At 66.5% G+C, this 21,510-nt stretch overlaps 2 protein-coding genes and 1 non-coding gene across 3 annotated transcripts; 2 read left to right on the top strand and 1 right to left on the bottom strand.

Annotated features, from left to right (window-relative positions):
* Positions 1-1,518: 1,518 nt before the first annotated feature.
* Positions 1,519-9,414, top strand: LOC129197916 (2-acylglycerol O-acyltransferase 2-A-like). The gene is made up of 6 exons (XM_054806736.1): positions 1,519-1,612; positions 2,739-2,917; positions 4,761-4,965; positions 6,696-6,870; positions 8,330-8,529; positions 9,153-9,414. Exons 1-6 carry the CDS (start codon positions 1,519-1,521, stop codon positions 9,305-9,307), a joined length of 1,008 nt encoding a protein of 335 aa, XP_054662711.1. The 3' UTR covers positions 9,308-9,414.
* An 871-nt stretch (positions 9,415-10,285) lies between these two features.
* On the top strand, positions 10,286-16,345 carry LOC129197886 (2-acylglycerol O-acyltransferase 3-like). Its single transcript, XM_054806689.1, has 7 exons — positions 10,286-10,358; positions 11,174-11,281; positions 12,397-12,467; positions 13,127-13,364; positions 14,219-14,387; positions 15,599-15,786; positions 16,191-16,345. The coding sequence occupies exons 1-7, from the start codon at positions 10,286-10,288 to the stop codon at positions 16,343-16,345; spliced, it is 1,002 nt and encodes a 333-aa protein (XP_054662664.1).
* Positions 16,346-17,056: 711 nt separating this feature from the next.
* Positions 17,057-17,130, bottom strand: TRNAT-AGU (transfer RNA threonine (anticodon AGU)). The gene has a single exon. It is a non-coding gene; the product is annotated as a tRNA-Thr (tRNA).
* Between the last annotated feature and the right edge of the window lie 4,380 nt (positions 17,131-21,510).

Genomic DNA, 21,510 nt, shown 5'->3' with positions numbered 1-21,510 from the left:
CGCGTGCCTTTGCACAAGCTGCAGACGTTGCACGATCTTTTGCACAAGCCCCAGCACTGCGCATGACTTTACACGAGCCCCAAAATGTTGTACGTAGATTTGCACAAGCCCCAAACTTTGCACGTGCATTTCCATGAGCCCCAAACCTTGCACAGACATTTTCCTGGGCCCCCAAACTTTGCACGTGCATTTCCACGAGCCCCAAACCGTGCACAGACATTTTCCTGGGCGCCCAAACTTTGCACGTGCATTTGCACGAGCCCCAAACCGTGCACAGACGTTTTCCTGGGCCCCCAAACTTTGCACAAGCGCCAAACTTTGCACAGACGTTTTCCTGGGCCCCCAAACTTTGCACGTGCCTTTGCACGTGCCCCAAACCTTGCACACGCGTTTGCCCCAGCCCCCAAACCTTGCACGCGCCTTTGCCCCAGCCCCACCATCGCACGGCCCTTTGCACCAGCTCCAGGCGTTGCACAAGCCCTAAACTTTGCACACCCATTTGCACCAACCCCCCCCCCCCAGTTGCTCAACGCTCCGCACCCCCAGGGGAGGGCAGGGGGCGGGGGCGGGCCCGGCCCCATTAAAACCAGCAGCTCCCAGTTCCCCACCCCCCCCTTTCCTCCAGCTCCCAGGGACCCCCCCAAGCTCCAGGGACCCCCCAGTTCCAGGGACCCCCCCAGACTCGGGGTACCCCCTCCCCAATTCCAGGGACCCCCCCCAGTTCCAGGGACCCCCCCAGACTCGGGGTATCCCCTCCCCAATTCCAGGGACTGCCCCCAGTTCCAGGGACCCCTCCCCAGTTCCAGCCCCCCCCCCCCCAGTTCCAGGGATCCCCCCAGTTCCAGGACCCCCCCCAGACTCGGGGTACCCCCTCCCCAATTCCAGGGACCCCCCCAGTTCCAGGGACCCCCCCAGACTCGGGGTATCCCCTCCCCAATTCCAGGGACTCCCCCCCAGTTCCAGGGCCCCCCCCCAGACTCGGGGTACCCCCTCCCCAATTCCAGGGACCCCTCCTCAATTCCAGGGACCCCCCAGACTCCGGGTACCCCCCCTCCAGTTCCAGGGACCCCCCCAGTTCCAGGGACCCCCCCCCAGACTCGGGGTACCCCCTCCCCAGTTCCAGGGACCCCCCCCAGACTCGGGGTACCCCCTCCCCAATTCCAGGGACTGCCCCCAGTTCCAGGGACCCCTCCCCAGTTCCAGCCCCCCCCCCCCCAGTTCCAGAGATCCCCCCAGTTCCAGGGACCCCCCAGACTCGGGGTACCCCCTCCCCAATTCCAGGGACTCCCCCCCACTTCCAGCCCCCTCCCCCCAGTTCCAGGGCCCCCCCAGACTCGGGGTACCCCCCCTCCAGTTCCAGGGACTCCCCCCCACTTCCAGCCCCCTCCCCCCAGTTCCAGGGCCCCCCCAGACTCCGGGTACCCCCCCTCCCCAATTCCAGGGACTCCCCCCCAGTTCCAGCCCCCTCCCCCCAGTTCCAGGGGCCCCCCCCAGACTCGGGGTACCCCCCCCCCCGCCATGCCCCTCCGCTTCGCCCCGCTCCGGCTGCCCCTTCACCGCCGGCTCCAGACCGCAGCGGTGCTGCAGTGGGTCTGCTCCTTCCTGGCCCTCGGTGAGCAACTGGGGGGGCCCCCAGGGATCGGGGGGGGGGTCCCCAAAATCCCCTCCGTGTCCCCTAAATCCCCTCTGTCCCCCCCCCACCCCCCTTTTGCCCGGTCACTGGGGTCCCTCAGGGCAGCGCTGCCCCTGCAGCCTCCCTCCGCCACCCCCCCACCCCCAGGGAGGATTTTGGGGTGCTGGGGGGGGTAATGGGGTGTCTAGGGGATGTTGAGCCGGGGGGGGTCCCCCAAATCCCCCCTCTGTCCCCCAAATCTCCCCCGTCCCCCCTTTTGCTTGGACACTGGGGATCCTCAGGGCAATGCTGCGCCTGTGGTACATCCCCCCCCCCGGGGGGAGTTTTGGGGTGCTGGGGGGGTTTTGGGGTGGCTGGGGGGATGTTGACCCGGGGAACCCCCAAATCTCCCTTGTGTCCCCTTGTCCGCCCCTGTGTCCCCCAAATCCCCCCCTGTCCCCCTGTCCCCCCCTCAGGGCAGCGCTGCCCCTGCAGCCTCCCTTCACCCCCCCCAGGAGGGGGTTTTGGGGTGTCTGGGGGGTGTTGAGCCGGGGGGATCCCCCAAATCCCCCCTGTGTCCCCCAAACCCCTTCTGGCCCCCCCGTCCTGCCGGGGTCCCTTAGGGCAACACTGCCCCTGTGCTACATCCCCCCCCCCCCCGGGGGGGGGTTTGGGGTGCTGGGGGCAGAATTTGGGGTGCTGAGGGGTGTAATGGGGTGCTGGAGGGGGGTATTGGGGTGCTGGGGGGGTCACAAAGTTCTGGGGGGCACTTTGGTGTCTGGATTTGGGGAGAATTTGTGGGGTTTTGGGGTGCTGGGAGGGGGGAGTCAGAGCGGGGTTTTGGGGTGGGGGGGTCACCCAGCTGGGTGCTGGGGGGGGGGGCCCTGAGAAGGTTTTGGGGTGCTGGGGGGGGGGAACACCCCTGATCCCCCCCTTCCCAGCCCCCTGGGTCCCCAATGCCACCCCCCAGGGCGGGTTGGAGGGGGGCGGGGGGGGGGGACACGACACTTTTTGGGGTCCTGCAAAAAAACGGAAACCCCGGGACAGGGGATACCAGCGGGGATTGGTAGCCCTAAGTGGGGGGTCCCCACGCCGCCCCCCCACGCGGGACACCCGTGTTCCTTAGGCGAGCTGTGCGCGTTGTTGTTCGCCCTGGCCCTGCGCGGCTCGCTGTGGCTACCGGCGCTGCTCTACGGGCTCTGGCTGTGGGCGGACCGTGACACCCCCCGCCGCGGGGGGCGCCCTTCCGCCTGGGTACGCGGGTGGACGCTCTGGACTTACTTCCGGGATTATTTTCCCATCTCGGTGAGCCGGGGGGGGGGGAAGTTTGGGGGGGGGATAAAAGGGGGGGTGGGGGGGGGTGGGGGTGTCCCTGAGGGGGTTTGGGGGTCCCTGAGGAGGATTTTAGGGGGGGTTGGGGGGGTCCTTGAGGGGTTTGGGGCATTTTGGGGGGGTCCCTGAGGGGTTTGGGGGGTCCCTGAGGGGGATTTTAGGGGTTCTTGAAGGGGTTTTGGGGGTCCTTGAGGGGTTTGGGGCATTTTGGGGGGTCTCTGAGGGGTTTGGGGAGTTTTGGGGGGTCCCTGAGGGGTTTGGGGGGTCCCTGAGGGGGTTTTGGGGGTCTCTGAGGGGTTTTGGAGGGTCCCTGAGGGGTTTGGGGGGTCCCTGAGGGGGATTTTAGGGGTTCTTGAGGGGGTTTTGGGGGTCCTTGAGGGGTTTGGGGCATTTTGGGGGGTCCCTAAGGGGTTTTGGGGGGTCCCTGAGGGGTTTGGGGGGTCCCTGGGGGGGATTTTAGGGGTTCTTAAGGGGGTTTGGGGGGTCCTTGAGGGGTTTGGGGCATTTTGGGGGGTCCCTAAAGGGTTCTGGGGGGTCCCTGAGGGGGTTTGGGGGGTCCCTGAGGGGGTTTTGGGGGTCTCTGAGGGGTTTTGGAGGGTCCCTGAGGGGTTTGGGAGGTCCCAAGGGGGTTGGGGGTGCCTGATAGGGTCCCTGAGGGGTTTGGGGGGTCCCTGGGGGGGATTTTAGGGGTTCTTGAGGGGGTTTGGGGGGTCCTTGAGGGGTTTGGGGCATTTTGGGGGGTCCCTGAGGGGTTTTGGGGGGTCCCTGAGGGGTTTGGGGGGTCCCTGGGGGGGATTTTAGGGGTTCTTGAGGGGGTTTTGGGGGTCCTTGAGGGGTTTGGGGCATTTTGGGGGGTCCTTGAGGGGTTTTGGGGGGTCCCTGAGGGGTTTGGGGGGTCCCAAGGGGGTTGGGGGTGCCTGATAGGGTCCCTGAGGGGGTTTGGGGGGGTTCCTGAAGGGGTTTTGGGGGTTCTGGGGGGTCCCTGAGGGGGTTTGGGGGTCCCGAGGGGGTTGGGGGTGCCTGACAGGGTCCCTGAGGGGTTTGGGGGGGCTGAGGGGTTTGGGGGGCATGGGAGGAGGTTTTAGGGGGGTGGGAGGGTCCCTGAGGGGGTTTGGGGGGGATGTGAGGGGGTTTTGAGGGAGTTTGGGGGGTCTCTGAGGGGTTTTGGGGGGATGTGAGGGGCTTTTGGGGGTCCCTGAGGTGGTTTTGGGGGTACCGGATAGGGTCCTTGAGGGGGTTTTGGGGGTTCCTGAGGGGTTTTGGGGGTCCTAGAGAATTTTGGGGGCATCAAGAGGATTTGGGGGGGGCTGGGGGGGGGCGTTGGTGGTCCCAGGAGGGATTTTGGGGTCCCAGGAGAATTTCGGGGGTGTCAGGAGGGTTTTGGGGTCCCAGGAGGGATTTGGGGGGGTGTCCCAGGAGGGTTTTGAGGTCCCATGAGAATTTTGGGGGTCCCAGGAAAGTTTGGTGGGGTCCCACGAAGGTTTTGGGGTCCCAGGAGGGATTTGGGGAGATGTCCGATGAGAATTTTAGGGGTGTCAGGAGACTTTTGAGATCCCATGAAAATTTTGGGGGTGTCCGGAGGGTTTTGGGGGGTCCCAGGAGGGTTTTGAGATCCCATGAAAATTTTGGGGGTCCCCGGAGGGTTTTGGGGGGTCCCTGAGAGATTTTTGGGATTCCCCACACCCTCCCCTTGAAAACCCTTCACCCTTTGCCTCATGCCCCCCCCCCCCGCCTTATGTACCCCGGGGATATTTTGGGGTTCGCTTAATAATAAAACTTTTTGGGGTTCCTTCCCCCGGTGTACCCCAAAACTCAGCTGGTGCGGACGCAGGAGCTGGACCCCCGCCGCAATTACGTTTTCGGGTTCCACCCCCACGGCGTCCTGGCCGCCGGCGCCTTCGCCAACTTCTGCACCGAGGCGACGGGTTTTGGGGTGCTCTTCCCCGGGCTGCACCCCCACTTGCTCACCCTGCCCTGCTGGTTCCGCCTGCCCCTCTTCCGCGAGTACATGATGGCCGGAGGTAAGTTTTGGGGGGGCGGGAGTGGGGGGGGGAGCACCCCAAAAAAAAAAAAATTGGGGTGATGAGCTCGCAGGGTCCCCCAGCACCTGAAATATTGGGGTGCATGCCCCGAATGCCTGGGTTGTCCCAGTACCTGAAATTTTGGGGGGCACCCACTTGGATACCAGGGTTCCCCCAGCACCTGAAATTTTGGGGGGCACCCACTTGGATACCAGGGCTCTCCCAGCACCCTAAATTTTGGGGGGCACCCACTGGGATACCAGAGTTCTCCCAGCGCCCTAAATTTTGGGGGGCACCCCCCGAATTCCTGGGTTGTCCCAGTACCTGAAATTTTGGGGTACACCCACTTGGATACCAGGGTTCTCCCAGCACCCTAAATTTTGGTGGGCACCCCCTGAATACCTGGGTTCCTCCAGCACCCTAAATTTGGGGTGCACCCACTTGGATACCAGGGTTCCCCCAGCACCCTAAATTTTGGGGGGCACCCCCTGGGATACCAGGGTTCCCCCAGCACCTGAAATTTTGGGGGGCACCCACTTGGATACCAGGGTTCCCCCAGCACCCTAAATTTTGGGGGGCACCCACTTGGATACCAGGGTTCTCCCAGTACCTGAAATTTTGGGGTACACCCACTGTGATACCAGGGTTCCCCCAGCACCCTAAATTTTGGGGTGCATGCCCCGAATGCCTGGGTTCCTCCAGCACCTGAAATTTTGGGGTGCACCCACTTGGATACCAGGGTTCCCCCAGCACCCTAAATTTTGGGGGGCACCCCCCGAATGCCTGGGTTCCTCCAGCACCTGAAATTTTGGGGTGCACCCACTTGGATACCAGGGTTCTCCCAGTGCCCTAAATTTTGGGGGGCACCCCCCAAATACCTGGGTTCTCCCAGCACCCTAAATTTTGGGGGGCACCCACTGGGATACCAGGGTTCCCCCAGCACCTGAAATTTTGGGGGGCACCCACTTGGATACCAGGGCTCTCCCAGCACCCTAAATTTTGGGGTACACCCACTGGGATACCAGGGTTCTCCCAGTGCCCTAAATTTTGGGGGGCACCCCCCAAATACCTGGGTTCTCCCAGCACCCTAAATTTTGGGGTGCACCCACTTGGATACCAGGGTTCCCCCAGCACCCTAAATTTTGGGGGGCACCCCCCGAATGCCTGGGTTCCTCCAGCACCCTAAATTTTGGGGTGCACCCACTTGGATACCAGGGTTCTCCCAGTGCCCTAAATTTTGGGGGGCACCCCCCAAATACCTGGGTTCTCCCAGCACCCTAAATTTTGGGGTGCACCCACTTGGATACCAGAGTTCTCCCAGCACCCTAAATTTTGGGGGGCACCCCCTGAATACCTGGGTTCCTCCAGCACCCTAAATTTTGGGGGGCACCCACTGGGATACCAGGGTTCCTCCAGCACCCTAAATTTGGGGTACACCCACTTGGATACCAGGGTTCTCCCAGCACCCTAAATTTTGGGGTACACCCCCAAATACCAGGCTTCTCCTAGGACCCTAATTTTTTGGGGTGCACCCCCAAATACCCAGAGTCCCCCAGCACCCTAAATTTGGGCTTCACCCCTAAATACCAACACCCCCAACCTCCTAATTTTGGGCTGCACCCACCAAATACCAACCCCCCCCCAGCACCCTAAATTTTGGGGTGCGCTCCCAAATACCTGATCCCCCAGCCCCCTAATTTTGGGGTGCGGGGGGGTCCCCCCGTTTTTAGGGCTGGTGTCGTCGGAGAAGTCCAGCCTGGAGTATCTGCTGAGCCAGGAAAGTGGGGGGCAGGTGGCCGTCATCGCCTTGGGGGGGCCCCCCGAATCTTTGGACGCCCACCCCGGGGCGCTGACCCTCCAGCTGCTGGGGCGCAAGGGCTTCGTCCGCATCGCCCTGGAGCACGGGTGGGGGGGGTTTTGGGGTGCTGGGGGGGGTCCCCAAGGGGGAAATTGGGGTTTTGGGGTGCTGGGGGGGGTCCCCAAGGGGGAAATTGGGGTTTTGGGGTGCTGGGGGGGGGATTTTGGGGTGCTGGGAGGGTCCCCAAGGGGGAAATTGGGGTTTTGGGGTGCTGGGGGGGGGGGATTTTGGGGTGCTGGGAGGGTCCCCAAGGGGGAAATTGGGGTTTTGGGGTGCTGGGGGGGTCCCCAATGGGGATTTTGGGGTGCTGGAGGGGGATTTGGGGTGCTGGGGGGGGGTCCCCAAGGGGGAAATTGGGGTGATGGAAGGGGAGTTGGGGTTCTGGGGGGGATTTGGGGTGCTGGGGGGTCCCCAATGGGGGTTTTGGGGTGCTGGAGGGGGTTTTGGGGTGCTGGGGAGGTTCCCCAATGGGGGTTTTGGGGTGCTGGAGGAGGTTTTGGGGTGCTGGGGGGGTCCCCAAGGGGGAAATTGGGGTGCTGGGGGGTTTGGGGTACTAGGGGGGCCCCCAATGGGGATTTTGGGGTGCTGGGGGGTTTGGGGTACTAGGGGGGCCCCCAATGGGGATTTTGGGGTGCTGGAGGGGGTTTTGGGGTGCTGGGGGGGGTCCCCAAGGGGGAAATTAGGGTGATGGAAGGGGTTTTGGGGTGCTGGAGGGGGGGTTTGGGGTGCTGGGGGATCCCCAATGGGGATTTTGGGGTGATGGAAGGGGAGTTGGGGTGCTGGGTGGGATTTGGGGTGCTGGGGGGGGTCCCCAATGGGGGTTTTGGGGTGCTGGAGGGGGTTTTGGGGTGCTGGGGGGGGTCCCCAAGGGGGAAATTAGGGTGATGGAAGGTGTTTTGGGGTGCTGGGGGGGATTTGGGGTGCTGGGGAGGTTCCCCAATGGGGATTTTGGGGTGCTGGAAGGGGTTTTGGGGTGCGGGGGGGGTTGGGGTAGTAGGGGGGTCCCCAATGGGGATTTTGGGGTGCTGGAGGGGGTTTTGGGGTGCTGGGGGGGGTCCCCAAGGGGGAAATTAGGGTGATGGAAGGGGAGTTGGGGTGCTGGAGGGGGGATTTGGGGTGCTGGGGGGGTCCCCAATGGGGATTTTGGGGTGCTGGAGGGGGTTTTGGGGTGCTGGGAGGTTTGGGGTACTAGGGGGGTCCCCAAGGGGGGTTTTGGGGTGCTGGAGGGGGTTTTGGGGTGCTGGGGGGGATCCCAATGGGGATTTTGGGGTGCTGGAGGGGCATTTGGGGTGCTGGGGGGGGGTGTTGGGGTGCTGGGGGGTCCCCAAGTTGAGATTTGGGGTACCGGGGGGGGGGGTGCGTGTCTGTCCCAGTGGGCTTCGGGCTGTTTTACGCTGCTCCCCTGGGTCCTGCCCGGGGGGGGGGGGGGGGGGGGGAATTTGGGGGTGCGGTGGGGGGCGTGGGTGCGTGTGGGGGGGTGTGTATAATTTTGGGGTCCCCCCCCAGGGCCCCCCTGGTCCCCGTTTTCTCTTTCGGGGAGAACGAGCTGTTCCGGCAGGTCCCCAACCCCCCCGGCTCGCGACTCCGGCGCCTCCAGCTCCGCTTCCAGCGCGTTTTTGGGGTGACCGTACCCCTCTTTCACGCTCGGGGGGTTTTCCAGTACAGCTTCGGGCTGCTGCCCTTCCGCAGAGCCATCCACACCGTGGGTGAGTCCGCGGGGGGGGGGGGGTACCCCAAATTTATCCCGGGGGGGTGGGGGGGGTGGCACCCCAAATTTGCCCTAAGGAAAGGGGGTGGTGCCCCAAATTGAGCCCGTGGGGTTTTTTTTGGGGGGGGGCTCGTGGGGTGCAACTGGGGGGGGGAACGACACACCCGAAGGTCTTGATCTATGTGGGTTCACCTGGGGGCACCCCGAATTTAACCCGGGGGGGGGCACCCCAAGTTTGGGCTAAGGAGGGGGGGGTGGTGGTGCCCCAAATTTGTCCTGTGGGGTTTTGGGGGGTTCATGGGGTGTGATTGGGATGGGGGGGACCCCCAAAGGTCTCAATATATGGGGGGGGGGAGGATGATTTGGGGGGGGGGGGGCTGGATGTGTGGGTTCCCCTAGGGGCACCCCGAATTTATTCCGGGGGGGGCACCCCAAATTTGGGCTAAGGAGGGGGGGTGGCACCCCAAATTTGCCCTAAGGAAAGGGGGTGGCACCCCAAATTGATCCCGTGGGGTTTTGGGGGGGGGGTTATACCACCCCCTGGGTTTTTGGGGACCCCCCTTAATTTTTTGGGGGGGGGCACCCGGATGCCTGGGCCCCCCCTTTTGCCCCCCCCAACAGTGGGGTCCCCCCTGGTGCTCCCCCGTACCCCAAATCCTTCGCCCCAGACGGTGGAGCACTGGCACCGCCTCTACCTGGAGAGACTCATCGCCCTCTTCGAGGAGCATAAATCGGGGTACGGGGTCCCCCCCGAACGGCACCTCACCTTTGTCTGAGGGGGGGGACACCCCCAAATCCCATGGGGTACCCCCAAATCCTTGGGGAGCCCCCAAATTCTTGGGGAGCCCTCCCAGATGCTCTGTATCCCCCCCCAGCCCTTCAATAAATTGGCTCGCTTGGAGGAGTGGCCGGGTTTTTGGGGGGCTGGAGGGGTTTTTGGGGGGGCTGGGGGGGGGTCGTAAGGGTTTGGGGGGGCACTTTTGGGGGGGCTGGGGTTTGGGGGGCTGAGGGGTTTTGGGGGGCTGGGGGGAATTTTGGGGACAGAATTTGGGGGGCTGGGGATCAGAAGGGTTTGGGGGCTCTTTGGGGGCTGGGTTTTGGGGTGCTGGGGGGGGTTGGGTCCTGGGGGGGCAGAATTTGGGGGGCTGGGGGGATTTGGGGGTACTGAGGGGGAGTCAAGGTTTTGGGGGGCAGCTTGGGGTCCGGGTTTTGGGGTGCTGGGGGGGATTTGGGGTGCTGGGGGGGGTCCCCAAGGGGATAACTGGGGCCCTGAGAGGGGCACAGGGGGGATTTGGGGATCCCCAGGGAGGATTTGGGGTGCAGGGGGGGGCATTTTGGGGTGCGGGGGGGTCCCCAAGTTGGGATTTGGGGTGCTGGGGGGGGTGTTTGGGGTGCTGGGGGGGTCACAAAGTTCGGGGGGGGCACTTTGGTGTCTGGATTTGGGGAGAATTTGCGGGAGTTTGGGGTGCCTGGGGGGGGGGGTGTCACCCAGCTGGGTGCTGGGGGGGGCCCCGTGAAGGTTTTGGGGTGCTGGGGGGGGGGGTCCCCCCCTTTTCTTCCTCCCTCTTCCCCCCCCCCGCCCCGTTCCTCCTCGGGCTCCTCCCGCCCCAAGGGCAAAGTGCGGGGAGCGCCGGGACGTGGCACCCACGGGAGGTACGTGGGGTGCTGGGGGGGGGGGGGGGTCCCCCAAAGTTGTGTTGGGGGGGGGTGATGATGTGTCACAGCCCCCCCCGTGTCCCCCCCCCCACGCAGGGATGGGGGGAGCCCTGCGGCGCTGGGTGCAGGCGCTGTGCGTGCTGCAGTGGATGCTCACCTTCCTCTTCCTCGGTGAGGGGGGGCACACCGGGGGGGGGGGTACACGCGTGGGGGGTGGTACACGCGTGGGAGGGTGTTACACACGGGGGGGGGGCTGTTACACACACACGGGAGGGGTGTTACACACACACGGGAGGGGTGTTACACACGTGGGGGGGCTGTTATACACGTGGGGGTGTGTTAGACACGGGGGGGCTGTTACACACGTGGGGGGGTGTTACACACGTGGGGGGGGCTGTTATACACGTGGGGGTGTGTTAGACACGGGGGGGGCTGTTACACACGTGGGGGGGGTGTTACACACGTGGGGGGGGTGTTACACACGGAGGGGGCTGTTACACACACGGGAAGGGGGGGGTGTTACACGCGGGGGGGGGTGTTACACATGTGTGTGTGTGTGGGTGTTACACGCGGGGGTGTGGGGGGGGAAATCCCCGTGGGGGGTAATTGTACCCATAGGGTGGGTTTATGCATTTGGGGGGGGGGGCAGTTACACCCCGGGGGGGGTATCCCCTGGGGGGGGGGGGGGGTAGAAGCCGCCTTAGAGGCTGGGTGCCCCCCCCCGGGTGGGTGTGGGTGCCCCCCCGAGTGGGTGTGGGTGCCCCCCCGGGTGGGTTTATGCCCCTTGGGGGGGGGGGGGGGGTAGAAGCCTCCTTAGAGGCTGGGTGCCCCCCCCCGGTGGGTGTGGGTGCCCCCCACCCGGGTGGGTTTAGGTGCCCCCCCGGGTAATGGGGTTTTTGGGGGGGGGGGGGGGCTGGCGTGTCTGTCTGGGTGCCCCCCCCCCAATTCCCCCCCCCCCCCCCCGTGTTTCCCCCCCCCCCCCCCAGGCCCCGGGTCCGTGGTTTTGCTGCTGCTGCTGCTGCGGACCCGGCTCTGGCTCCTGCCCGTCATCTACGGGGGGTGGTGGCTGTGGGACTGGCACGGCCCCGAGAGAGGTGGGACACGGACACGGGGGGACACGGGGGGACACGAAGGAGAGGGGAAACGGACACGGGGGGGACACACGAGAGAGGTGGGACACGGGGGGACACGGGGGGACACGAAGGAGAGGGGACACGGACACGGGGGGGACACACGAGAGAGGTGGGACACGGGGGGACACGGGGGGACACGAAGGAGAGGGGACACGGACACGGGGGGGACACACGAGAGAGGTGGGACACGGACACGGGGGGACACGGGGGGACACGAAGGAGAGGGGACACGGACACGGGGGGGACACGAGAGAGGTGGGACACGGAGACGGGGGGACACGGGGGGACACGAAGGAGAGGGGACACGGACACGGGGGGGGACACGAGAGAGGTGGGACACGGAGACGGGGGGACACGGGGGGACACGAAGGAGAGGGGACACGGACACGGGGGGGGACCCGAGAGAGGTGGGACACGGACACGGACACGGGGGGCACGGGGGGACACGAGGGAGAGGGGACACGGACACGGACACGAGGGGGCACGGGGGGGGCCGGGGGGGGACCCGAGAGAGGTGGGACACGGACACGGACGGGCACGGGGGGACACGAGGGAGAGGGGACACGGACACGGACACGAGGGGGCACGGGGGGGCCGAGAGGGGGGGGGGACCCGAGAGAGGTGGGACACGGACACGGACATGGACACGGGGGGGCCGGGGGGGGGGGGGAGGGACACGGACACGGGAGGGCATGGGGGGGACCCGAGAGAGGTGGGACACGGACACGGACACGGGGGGACACGAGAGAGGGGGGACACGGACACGGGGGGGCACGAAAGGGGTGGGATATGGACACGGGGGGACACGGGGAGACTCGAGTGAGGGGGGACACGGGAGGACCTGAGAGAGGGAGGGGGGGACATGAGGGGGGGGACGGGGACGTGGGGGGACACGGGGACATCGTGGGGATTCAAGAGGGGGGGGACGGGGGGGGGGACACGGCGGGGGGGACACGGGTGATGGGGACACGGGGCCGTGGGCAGCCCTGGGGACATCCAGGACAGAGGACCCCAAGGACAGGGACCCCATGTGTCCCCCCCCCCAACGTCACCCCGTGTCCCCCGGTGTCCCCAAGGTCCCCGTCACTGCGATTGGGTCCGAAACTGGAAGATTTGGGACCATTTTTGTGACTATTTCCCCATCAAGGTACGGGGGGGGGGGACACGTCCCCATGTCCCTGTGTCACACTTGGTCCCCCCCGTCCCCCCCTGTGTCCCCCCATGTCCCCCCATGTCCCCCCCGTGTCCCCCTCTGTCCCCCCCGTGTCCCCCGTGTCCCCCCGTGTCCCCCTCTGTCCCCCCGTCCCCCCGTGTCCCACCGTGTCCCCATGTCACCAACCCCTCCCTTGTCCCCTACACCCCCCGTGTCCCCCCAATGTCCCCCCAATGTCCCCCAAGTCCCCCCAATGTCCCCGTGTCCCCCCTTGCCCCCCCATGTCCCGTTGACCCCCATGTCCCCCTGCCCCCCCATATCCCCCCTTCTCCCCATGTCCCCCCATGTCGCCAACCCCTCCCTTGTCCCCTACACCCCCATGTCCCCCCAATGTCCCCCAAGTCCCCCCAATGTCCCCCCAATGTCCCCCCTTGCCCCCCCATGTCCCGTTGACCCCCCCATGTCCCCCCAAGTCCCCCCAATGTCCCCGTGTCCCCCCTTGCCCCCCCATGTCCCGTTGACCCCCCCATGTCCCCCCAAGTCCCCCCAATGTCCCCGTGTCCCCCCTTGCCCCCCATGTCCCGTTGACCCCCCCATGTCCCCCCCCATGTCCCCATGTCCCCCCCATGTCACCCCACGTCCCCCCCCCCCAGGTTATCCGCTCGGCCCCCCTGCCCCCCGGCCGCAGTTACCTCCTGGCCGCCCACCCCCACGGCATCGCCTGCATCGGGGTCTTCGGGGCGTTCGTCACGGGGGGGCGGGGAGCCGGGGGGACCCCCAAACCTGGAGGTGGGGAGATGGGGGGGCCCTGCCCCGGGCTGCGCCCCACCCTGGCCGCCCTGGCCGGCCTCTTCCACCTCCCCATCTACCGGGAGTACGCCCTGGCTGCTGGTGAGGGGGTTTGGGGGGGCTGGGGGGGGCCTGGGGGGCATTGGGGTGCTGGGGGGTGCTATTTGGGGGTGCTAAGGGGGATTTTTGGGGGGTTATGAAAGGGTTTGGGGGCTTTTGGGGGGGCATTGGGAGGCGCTGGAGGGGGAGTTTGGGGTGCTAAGGAGGGTTTTGGGGGGGCTATGGGGGGCATTGGGGTGCTGGGGGTGCTATTTGGGGGGGTTTTGGGGGGCTATGAAGGGTTTTGGGGGGCTATGGGGGGCATTGGGGTGCTGGGGGGTGCTATTTGGGGGTGCTAAGGGGGATTTTGGGGGGCTATGAAAGGTTTTGGGGGGCATTGGGGTGCTGGGGGTGCTATTTGGGGGTTTTGGGGGGCTATGAAGGGTTTGCGGGGGCATTGGGGTGCTGGGGGTGCTATTTGGGGGTGCTAAGGGGGATTTTTGGGGGGCTATGAAAGGTTTTGGGGGCTTTTGGGGGGCATTGGGAGGCGCTGGAGGGGGAGTTTGGGGTGCTAAGGAGGGTTTTGGGGGGCTATGGGGGGCATTGGGGGGCACTGGGGTGTTTGGGGGGCTATAGGGGGTTTGGGGGGCTATAGGGGGTTTTGGGGGGCTATAGGGGGTTTGGGGGGGCTATAAGGGACATTGGGGGGCACTGGGAGTTTTGGGGGAATTTTGGGGGTACAATGGGGTGTTTTGGGGGGGCGCGATGGGGCTCTGCAGGGTGCGGGGTGGGGCTTTTTGGGGTACGGGGGGGTTTGGGGGGGCGCAGGAGCCGTTTTTGGGGTACGTGGGGGTGCGGGTGCGTCATTTTGGGGTGCAGCCCCCCCCCTCCCATGACACCCCCACCCCCCCCCCCAGGGCTGTGCCCGGTGAGCCAGCGCTGCCTGGAGCGGGTGCTGGGGCGGCAGGATCAGGCCCTGGTGATCATGGTGGGGGGCGCGGCCGAGGCTCTGGAGGGGACCCCGGGGTGTCACCGCGTCACCCTGCGCCACCGGAGGGGCTTCGTGCGGCTGGCGCTGCGCCACGGGTGGGCGGGGGGCGGGGCTAAGGGCGAGGGGCGGGGCTAAGGGGCTATGGGGCGGGGCTAAGGGGCTGTGGGGCGGGGCTAAGGGCGGGGGGCGGGGCTAAGGGCGAGGGACGGGGCTATGGGGCGGGGCTAAGGGCGAGAGGCGGGGCTAAGGGCGAGGGGCGGGGCTATGGGGCGGGGCTAAGGGCGAGGGGCGGGGCTATGGGGCGGGGCTAAGGGCGAGGGGCGGGGCTATGGGGCGGGGCTATGGGGCGGGGCTAAGGGCGAGGGGCGGGGCTAAGGGCGAGGGGCGGGGCGAGGGGCGGGGCTCTGGCTGGGTGGGTAATGGGGAGGTGGGGCTGGGGGCGGGGCTATGGGTGGAGGTGGGGCTATGGGGGCGGGGCTACGGGGCTATGGGGCGGGGTTATGGGGCTATGGGGTGGGGCTACAAGGCTATGGGGCGGGGCTACAGGGATATGGGGTGGGGCTAAGGGGCTATGGGGTGGAGCTATGGGGTGGGGCTATGAGGCGGGGCTACGGGGGCTATGGGGTGGGGCTACAAGGCTATTGGGTGGGGCTATGGGGCGGGGCTACAGGGCAGGGCTATGGGGCTATGGGGCAGGGCTATGGGGTTATGGGGCGGGGCTATGGGGCTATGGGGTGGGGCTATGGCGCTATGGGGTGGGGCTACAGGGCTATGGGTTGGGGCTATGGGGCTACAGGGCAGGGCTAAGGGGCTATGGGGCTACAGGGCTATGGGGCAGGGCTAAGGGGCTATGGGGCTACAGGGCTATGGGGCAGGGCTAAGGGGCTATGGGGCGGGGCTATGGGGCGGGGCTATGGGGCTATGGGGCTACAGGGCTATGGGGCAGGGCTATGGGGCTATGGGGGGGCTAAGGGGCTAAGGGGCAGGGCTATGGGGCAGGGCTATGGGGCAGGGGTTCTGGCTGGGTGGGTAATGGGGGAGGTAGGGCTGGGGGCGGGGCTATGGGTGGGGTGGGGCCATGGGGAGGTGGGGCTGGGGGGGGCAATGGATGGGGGGGGTAATGGGGAACTTGGGGGGCAGTGGGGCTGGGGGTGCCATGGGGAGCTGGGGGGGTAATGGGGAGCAAGGGGGTACGGGGGGGGCGGGGGATTTTTTGGGGTGCAGGGAGGGTGCCCAGGGGTTTTTGGGGGGTGCAGCAGAACATTTGGGGGTGAGGTGCTGACCCGGCTTGGGGGGGGGGACACAGCACCCCCCTGGTTCCCGTGTACGTTTTTGGGGAGCAGGACACGTTCCAGCAGCCCCCCCTCCCCGAGGGCTCCTGGCTCCGGCGCCTGCAGCGGGGGGTGAAGGCGCTTTTGGGGTTCGCCCCCTGCTTCTTCTGGGGGAGGGGGGGGCTCCCCTTCCTGCCCTTCTCCGTGCCCCTCACCGTGGTGGGTGAGTTTGGGAGGGGGGGCGGGGGGGGGCATGGAAGGGGATGGGGGGGGGGTTGGGGGGGCAGGGGAGGCCGGGAGGGGGGAGTTTGGGGGTGCAGGAGGGGGTTGGGGGGGACATGGGGGGGATGGGGGTCTTGGGGAGGTGGAGGGGGTTGGGGGGGATGGGGGGTTTGGGGGTGCAGGGGGAGGGAAACAGTGGGTGCGGGGGGGGGGGGAACGTGTGTGGGGGGGTGAGTGGGTGCAGGGGGAGCACCGTGGGTGCACCCAGGGGTGGGGGGTGGGGGTGCACCCAGGGGTGCAGTGGGTGCATGGGGAGCACCGCGGGTGCACGCAGGGGTGCAGAGGAGCACTGTGGGTGCAGGGGATGGGTGCCCCCCACCCACCCACCCACACCCCCCTCCCCAGTGGGTGCCCCCCTGGAGGTGCCCCGCCTGCCCCAGCCCTCCCCGCAGGATGTGGCCCGGTACCACCAGCTCTACGTGCAGCGGCTCCAGCAGCTCTTCGAGGAGCACAAGGAGGCCTGCGGGGTGGCACCCAGCACCCACCTCACCATCGTCTGACACCCACCACCCCCACCCCCCCCCGCACTCCCACGACCCCCCCCCCCCAACAACCCTCCTTCAACCTCCCCGACCCCCCCCAAGCCCCTCTCTCACCTCAAACCGCTCCAATCCCCCCCCAACCCCCCAATAAATCTTTCCACCCCCCTCATGCCCAAGCATCCCCCCCAGCCCCCCAATAAACCCCCCCCAGCCCCCCCCAATTCAGCCTCTTTGCTCCGTGGGGGAACCCAGGTGTCCCGGGGGGGGGGGGCGGGGGTGTGTCTCAATGGCAGCAGGATTGGGGGGGGGGGGGGGCTTTTGGTGGGGTGCAGCCTCCTTTGCACCCAGCACCCCCCCCTTTCCCATCCACCCCCCCAAAAAAATACAACCCCCCCCTTTGCTCCCCTCAGCCCCCCAGTTGCCCTCCCCAAAATTGGGGCGCCCCCCCCTTTGCGCCTCCCTTTCCATCCCCACCCACCCCCCACCACTCCCTCCCCCTACAACCCCCCCCAATTACCACCCCCACCCCCCAAAATTGGGGTGCGTGTCCCTGGGTTTGGGGGGGGGGCTGGTAAAGCTCACCAGCACCCCTCCCTCTTGCACACCCCCCCCCCTTTGAACCCCCATTCCCTCAAAAAAAAAAAATAGGTGTTCACCCCCTCTCCGCCTACCCAATTGCCCCCCCCCCCAAAATTGGGGTGCGCCCCCCCCCCCCCGGCCGGGTGTAAAAGGCACCGCTGGGATTCGAACCCAGGATCTCCTGTTTACTAGACAGGCGCTTTAACCAACTAAGCCACGGCGCCGCCTGCCCCGGCTGCGCGCGCTGCCCGGCATGCCTGGCCCCGGCGGCTGCGCGCATGCGCGGCCACGGGGTGGGGGGAGATGGGGGGTGCAATGGGGGGGGGGTGAAAAAGGGGGGGTAAAATGAGAGGGGAGTGGGGTGGGGGTGCAAATGGGGGGGTGCAATGGGGGAGTGAAAAGGGGGGTGCAATGGGGGTAAAATGAGAGGGGAGTGGGATGGGGGTGCAAAGGGGGGGGTGCAATGGGGGGGGTGCAATGGGGGAGGGCAAGGGGGTGCAAAGGGGGAGTTAAAAAAAGGGGGGGTGCAATGAGGGGGTGCAATGGGGGAGTGAAAAAAGGGGGGGGTGCAATGAGGGGGTGCAAAGGGGGAGTGAAAAGGGGGGGTGCAATGGGGGTAAAATGAGAGGGGAGTGGGGTGGGGGTGCAAAGGGGGGCAAAAAAAGGGGGGGTGCAATGGGGGTGCAAAGGGGGGGTAAAATGTAGGGGGAGTGGGGTGGGGGTGCAAAGGGGGGTGCAAGGGGGGCAAAAAGAGGGTGCGAAGGCGGTGCAAAAGGGGGTGTGCAATGGGGGGGTGCAAAGGGGGTGCAATGAGAAGGGAGTGGGGTGGGGGGCGAAAAAAGGGGGGTGCAAAGGGGGAGTGCAAGAGGGTACGGGGGGGGAAGGGGGGTGCAAAGGGGGGGGTGCAAATGGGAGGTGAAAAAAGGGGGGTGCAATGGGGGGGTGTGCAATAGGGGGGTGCACGGGGGCAGTGCAAGGGGGAAGTGAAAAAAGGGGGTGTGCGACGGGGGTTGTGTCTGCAAATGGGGGGGGGGGCACGGATCCTCGTGCACTGCCGCTGTGTGCAGGATCACAGCCGGCCGCGTGCAAGGCAGGGTGGGAAGGTACGCGTACAACACCCGCGTGTGTTTTACACGGCCGCGAGTGGGCGAATTCTCCAGGACGGGTCTCGAACCCGCGAACTCCCTCTCCGCGGTCGGAAGCGCTGCCGCGGCGCCACGGGGCCGCCGGAGGGGTCCGCCCCGCTCTCGTTGCACGGGGGGGGGGTCGTGTTGCACGGGAGTTGCACGGGGGGGGGGGGGGTGTTGCACGAACCGCGCGTGGGAGCGTTGCACGGCGGGGGGGGGGGGGTGCTGCGGAGGCGCTGCACAGCACGCGCACGGGAGCGTTGCACGACGTGCTGGTGCACAGGGGGACGTGCAAGGGTGTTGCACGGGGTGGGGGTGTGTGTTGTTGCACAGGGTGTGCACGAGGCACGTTGCACAGCGTGTCTGCGGGGGGGGGGGGTGGTGGTGGTGGTGCACGGAGTGTGTTGCACGGCACGCTGTGTTGTACGGTGCACGCGTGGGGGGGGGGGGGTGTTGCACGGCGTGACGCGTTGCACAGGGTGTGCGTGGGTGTTGCACAGCCTGCTGTGTTGCACGGGGGATGTCGCACAGCAGGGTGTGTTGCACGGGGGAGGGGTGCGTGTGTGTGTGCGTGCGTGTGTGCACGGGGTTGTTGCACGGCAGGCTGCGTTGCACCGGGGGGGCGGGGCGGGGGGTGGGGGTGTTGCACGGCGCTTTGCACACCGGGTGCGTCGCACGCGTGGGGGGGCGTTGCACGGGCGGGTGTGAGAGCCACGTGCGCCTTGCACGCCCGTTGTACGCTTAACGGGCTGTTTTGCACGGAGGGGGGCGGGGGTGTCCGGCCGCCCCCTCCCCCCCCCCCGTGACCCCACCCCCCTCGCGGGGGGGGGGGGGGAGGGGCACCTCCAGGGCCACCCCGAGGGTTACAGCAGGTCGCTTAGCAACGGTTGCCCTAGCAACAGCGCTGGGGATGCTGGCTGCCTAGCAACGGCTGCTGTAGCAACAGTGGGGGGGGGGAGGATGCTGGGTCCCTAGCAACCGCTTCCATAGCAACGGGGAGGGGATGCTGCACCCCCTAGCGAAGGCTGCCATAGCAACAGGGATGCTGGGGCCCTAGCAACAGCGCGAGAGATGCTGGGTCCTTAGCAACGGCTGCCATAGCAACAGTGAGGGGGATGCTGCCCCTCCCCGGCGCCCCCTTCCCCCCCCCCCCCCCCCCCCCCCAACCCCAACGACTCCACGCGAGTCCACGGAGACCCTCCCCCACCCGTGGGGGAGGGGGGCGGGGTCCCGGTGCCATGCGCGTGACAAAGCGTCTGGCACGAGACTGCCCCTCCCCCCCGCCCCGACCCTTCCCCCTCCCCCCAGGACATGTCCCCTCCCCCTCCCCTCCCCCCCCCCCCGGTGATGACTCGGGGACCCCTCCCCCACCCCACGGGACCCAGACGTCCGGGAGGGGGGGAGGGGCCGGAGCGGGGGGTGGGGGTGGGGGGTGTCAGGGTCACCCCCAAGGACGGGGGGGGGGGGGAGGGGACGGGGGGGAGGGGGAGGGGTCCGCTCCTGCCGCTGCAGTAGGAGACCCCCCCCCTCCCCCCCACGTGATGCCGAGGTGACGCCACCACCGCCCCTCCCCCCCCCTCCACGCGCCTCTCGGGGTGGGGGGAGGGGGCGCCGCTGCCGCAGGGTGAATCATCCACGGGGGGGGGGGGGGAGGCAGGTCCGCATGGCCCCCCCAGCCCCTATAGAGCCCCCCCGCCCCTATAGAACCCCTTCAGCCCCTATAGAGCCCCCTCAGCCCCTATAGAGCCCCCCCCAAGCCCCTATAGAACCCCCCAACCCCTATAGAACCCCCCCAGCCCCTATAGAGCCCCCCCAGCCCCTATAGAACCCCTTCAGCCCCTATAGAACCCCCCCAGCCCCTATAGAGCCCCCCCAGCCCCTATAGAACCCCCCCAACCCCTATAGAACCCCCTCAGCCCCTATAGAACCCCCCAGCCCCTATAGAACCCCCTCAGCCCCTATAGAGCCCCCCCCCAAGCCCCTATAGAACCCCTTCAGCCCCTATAGAGCCCCCCCAGCCCCTATAGAACCCCCCAACCCCTATAGAACCCCCTCAGCCCCTATAGAACCCCCCAGCCCCTATAGAACCCCCCAACCCCTATAGAGCCCCCTCAGCCCCTATAGAGCCCCCCCCAAGCCCCTATAGAACCCCTTCAGCCCCTATAGAACCCCCCCAGCCCCTATAGAGCCCCCCCAGCCCCTATAGAACCCCCCCAACCCCTATAGAACCCCCTCAGCCCCTATAGAACCCCCCAACCCCTATAGAGCCCCCTCAGCCCCTATAGAACCCCTTCAGCCCCTATAGAACCCCCCCAGCCCCTATAGAGGCCCCCAGCCCCTATAGAGCCCTCCCCAGCCCCTACAGACCTCCCCCAGCCCCTATAGAACCCTCCCAACCCCTATACAGCCCCCCCCGGCTCTATAGAGCACCCCTAAGTTCCTATAGAGCCCCTCCAGCCCCTATACATCCCCCAATCCCTATGGAGACCCCCCCCCAGCTCCTATACAGCCATCCCCAACCCCTATAGAGCCCCTCCAGCCCCTATAGAATCCCCCAGCCCCTATAGAGCCTCCTATACAGCTCCCCCAGCCTTCATCCTCCCCCCCAAGCCCTATACATCCCCCCTTGTCCCTATACATCCCCCCCGCCTCCATAAAGCCCCCATACGTCCCCATACAGCCCCCTCCACACCCCATACAACCCCTTTGGCCCTATAGGTCCCTCTAGCCCCCATACATTCCCCCCCCCCATCCCTCTATAGGTGCCCCTGGCCTCTATAAAGCCCCCTTGGCCCTATACAGCCCCGGCCGGACCCCAGGCAGCCGGTTTGCCCCTATATAGCCCTATACATCCCTCCAGCCCCTATACAGCCCCCCGGCCCCTGCACAGCCTCCTATATAAGGAACCCCTTGGCCCTTATACAGCCCCTATGCAGCCCCCCCCCCCCAGCCCCATACATTCCCCCCCCGGCCCCATGTGCCCCTATAGAGTCCCAGCCCCTATACAGCCCTCCTGCCTCCTATATATCCCCTATACAGCTTCCTTCTCCCTATATACCCCCCCCAGCCTCCTTGCCCCTATAGAACCCCCCACATAGCTTCCCAGCCCCTATAGACCCCCAATCTCCCCTCCTTCTCCCTATACATCCCCCCCACCCCTCCCTGCCCCTATACATCCCCCACACCCTTCCAGCCCCCATACATCCCCCCACATACCTTCCCAGCCCCTATACATCCCCCCTTCTCCCTATACACCCTTCCCAGCCCCTATACATCCCCCCTTCTCCCTATACACCCCCTCCTTGCCCCTATACATCCCCCCTGCCCTTCCAGCCCCCATACATCCCCCCACATACCTTCCCAGCCCCTATACACCCCCTCCTTGCCCCTATACATCCCCCCTGCCCTTCCAGCCCCTATAGACCCCCAACCCCCAACTCCTGCTCCCTATACATCTCTCCACACCCCCTCCTTGCC

This window comes from Grus americana, chromosome 30, assembly GCF_028858705.1.
Source record: "Grus americana isolate bGruAme1 chromosome 30, bGruAme1.mat, whole genome shotgun sequence".
NCBI lineage: Eukaryota > Metazoa > Chordata > Aves > Gruiformes > Gruidae > Grus > Grus americana.
The sequence above is the reverse complement of the archived record's forward strand: the minus strand, read 5'-3'. Positions and strand labels throughout refer to the sequence as shown.

What these genes read in the sequence shown, in the direction of transcription:
- LOC129197916 (XM_054806736.1), top strand. Translation starts at nt 1,519, where the DNA reads ATGCCCCTCCGCTTCGCCCCGCTCCGGCTGCCCCTTCACCGCCGGCTC. An exon ending in GGGATTATTTTCCCATCTCG is followed by an intron (nt 2,918 to 4,760) that starts GTGAGCCGGGGG and finishes CCCAAAACTCAG; the next exon opens with CTGGTGCGGACGCAGGAGCT. An exon ending in CGAGTACATGATGGCCGGAG is followed by an intron (nt 4,966 to 6,695) that starts GTAAGTTTTGGG and finishes CCCCGTTTTTAG; the next exon opens with GGCTGGTGTCGTCGGAGAAG.
- LOC129197886 (XM_054806689.1), top strand. Translation starts at nt 10,286, where the DNA reads ATGGGGGGAGCCCTGCGGCGCTGGGTGCAGGCGCTGTGCGTGCTGCAG. An exon ending in GTGACTATTTCCCCATCAAG is followed by an intron (nt 12,468 to 13,126) that starts GTACGGGGGGGG and finishes CCCCCCCCCCAG; the next exon opens with GTTATCCGCTCGGCCCCCCT. An exon ending in CGTGCCCCTCACCGTGGTGG is followed by an intron (nt 15,787 to 16,190) that starts GTGAGTTTGGGA and finishes CCCCCTCCCCAG; the next exon opens with TGGGTGCCCCCCTGGAGGTG.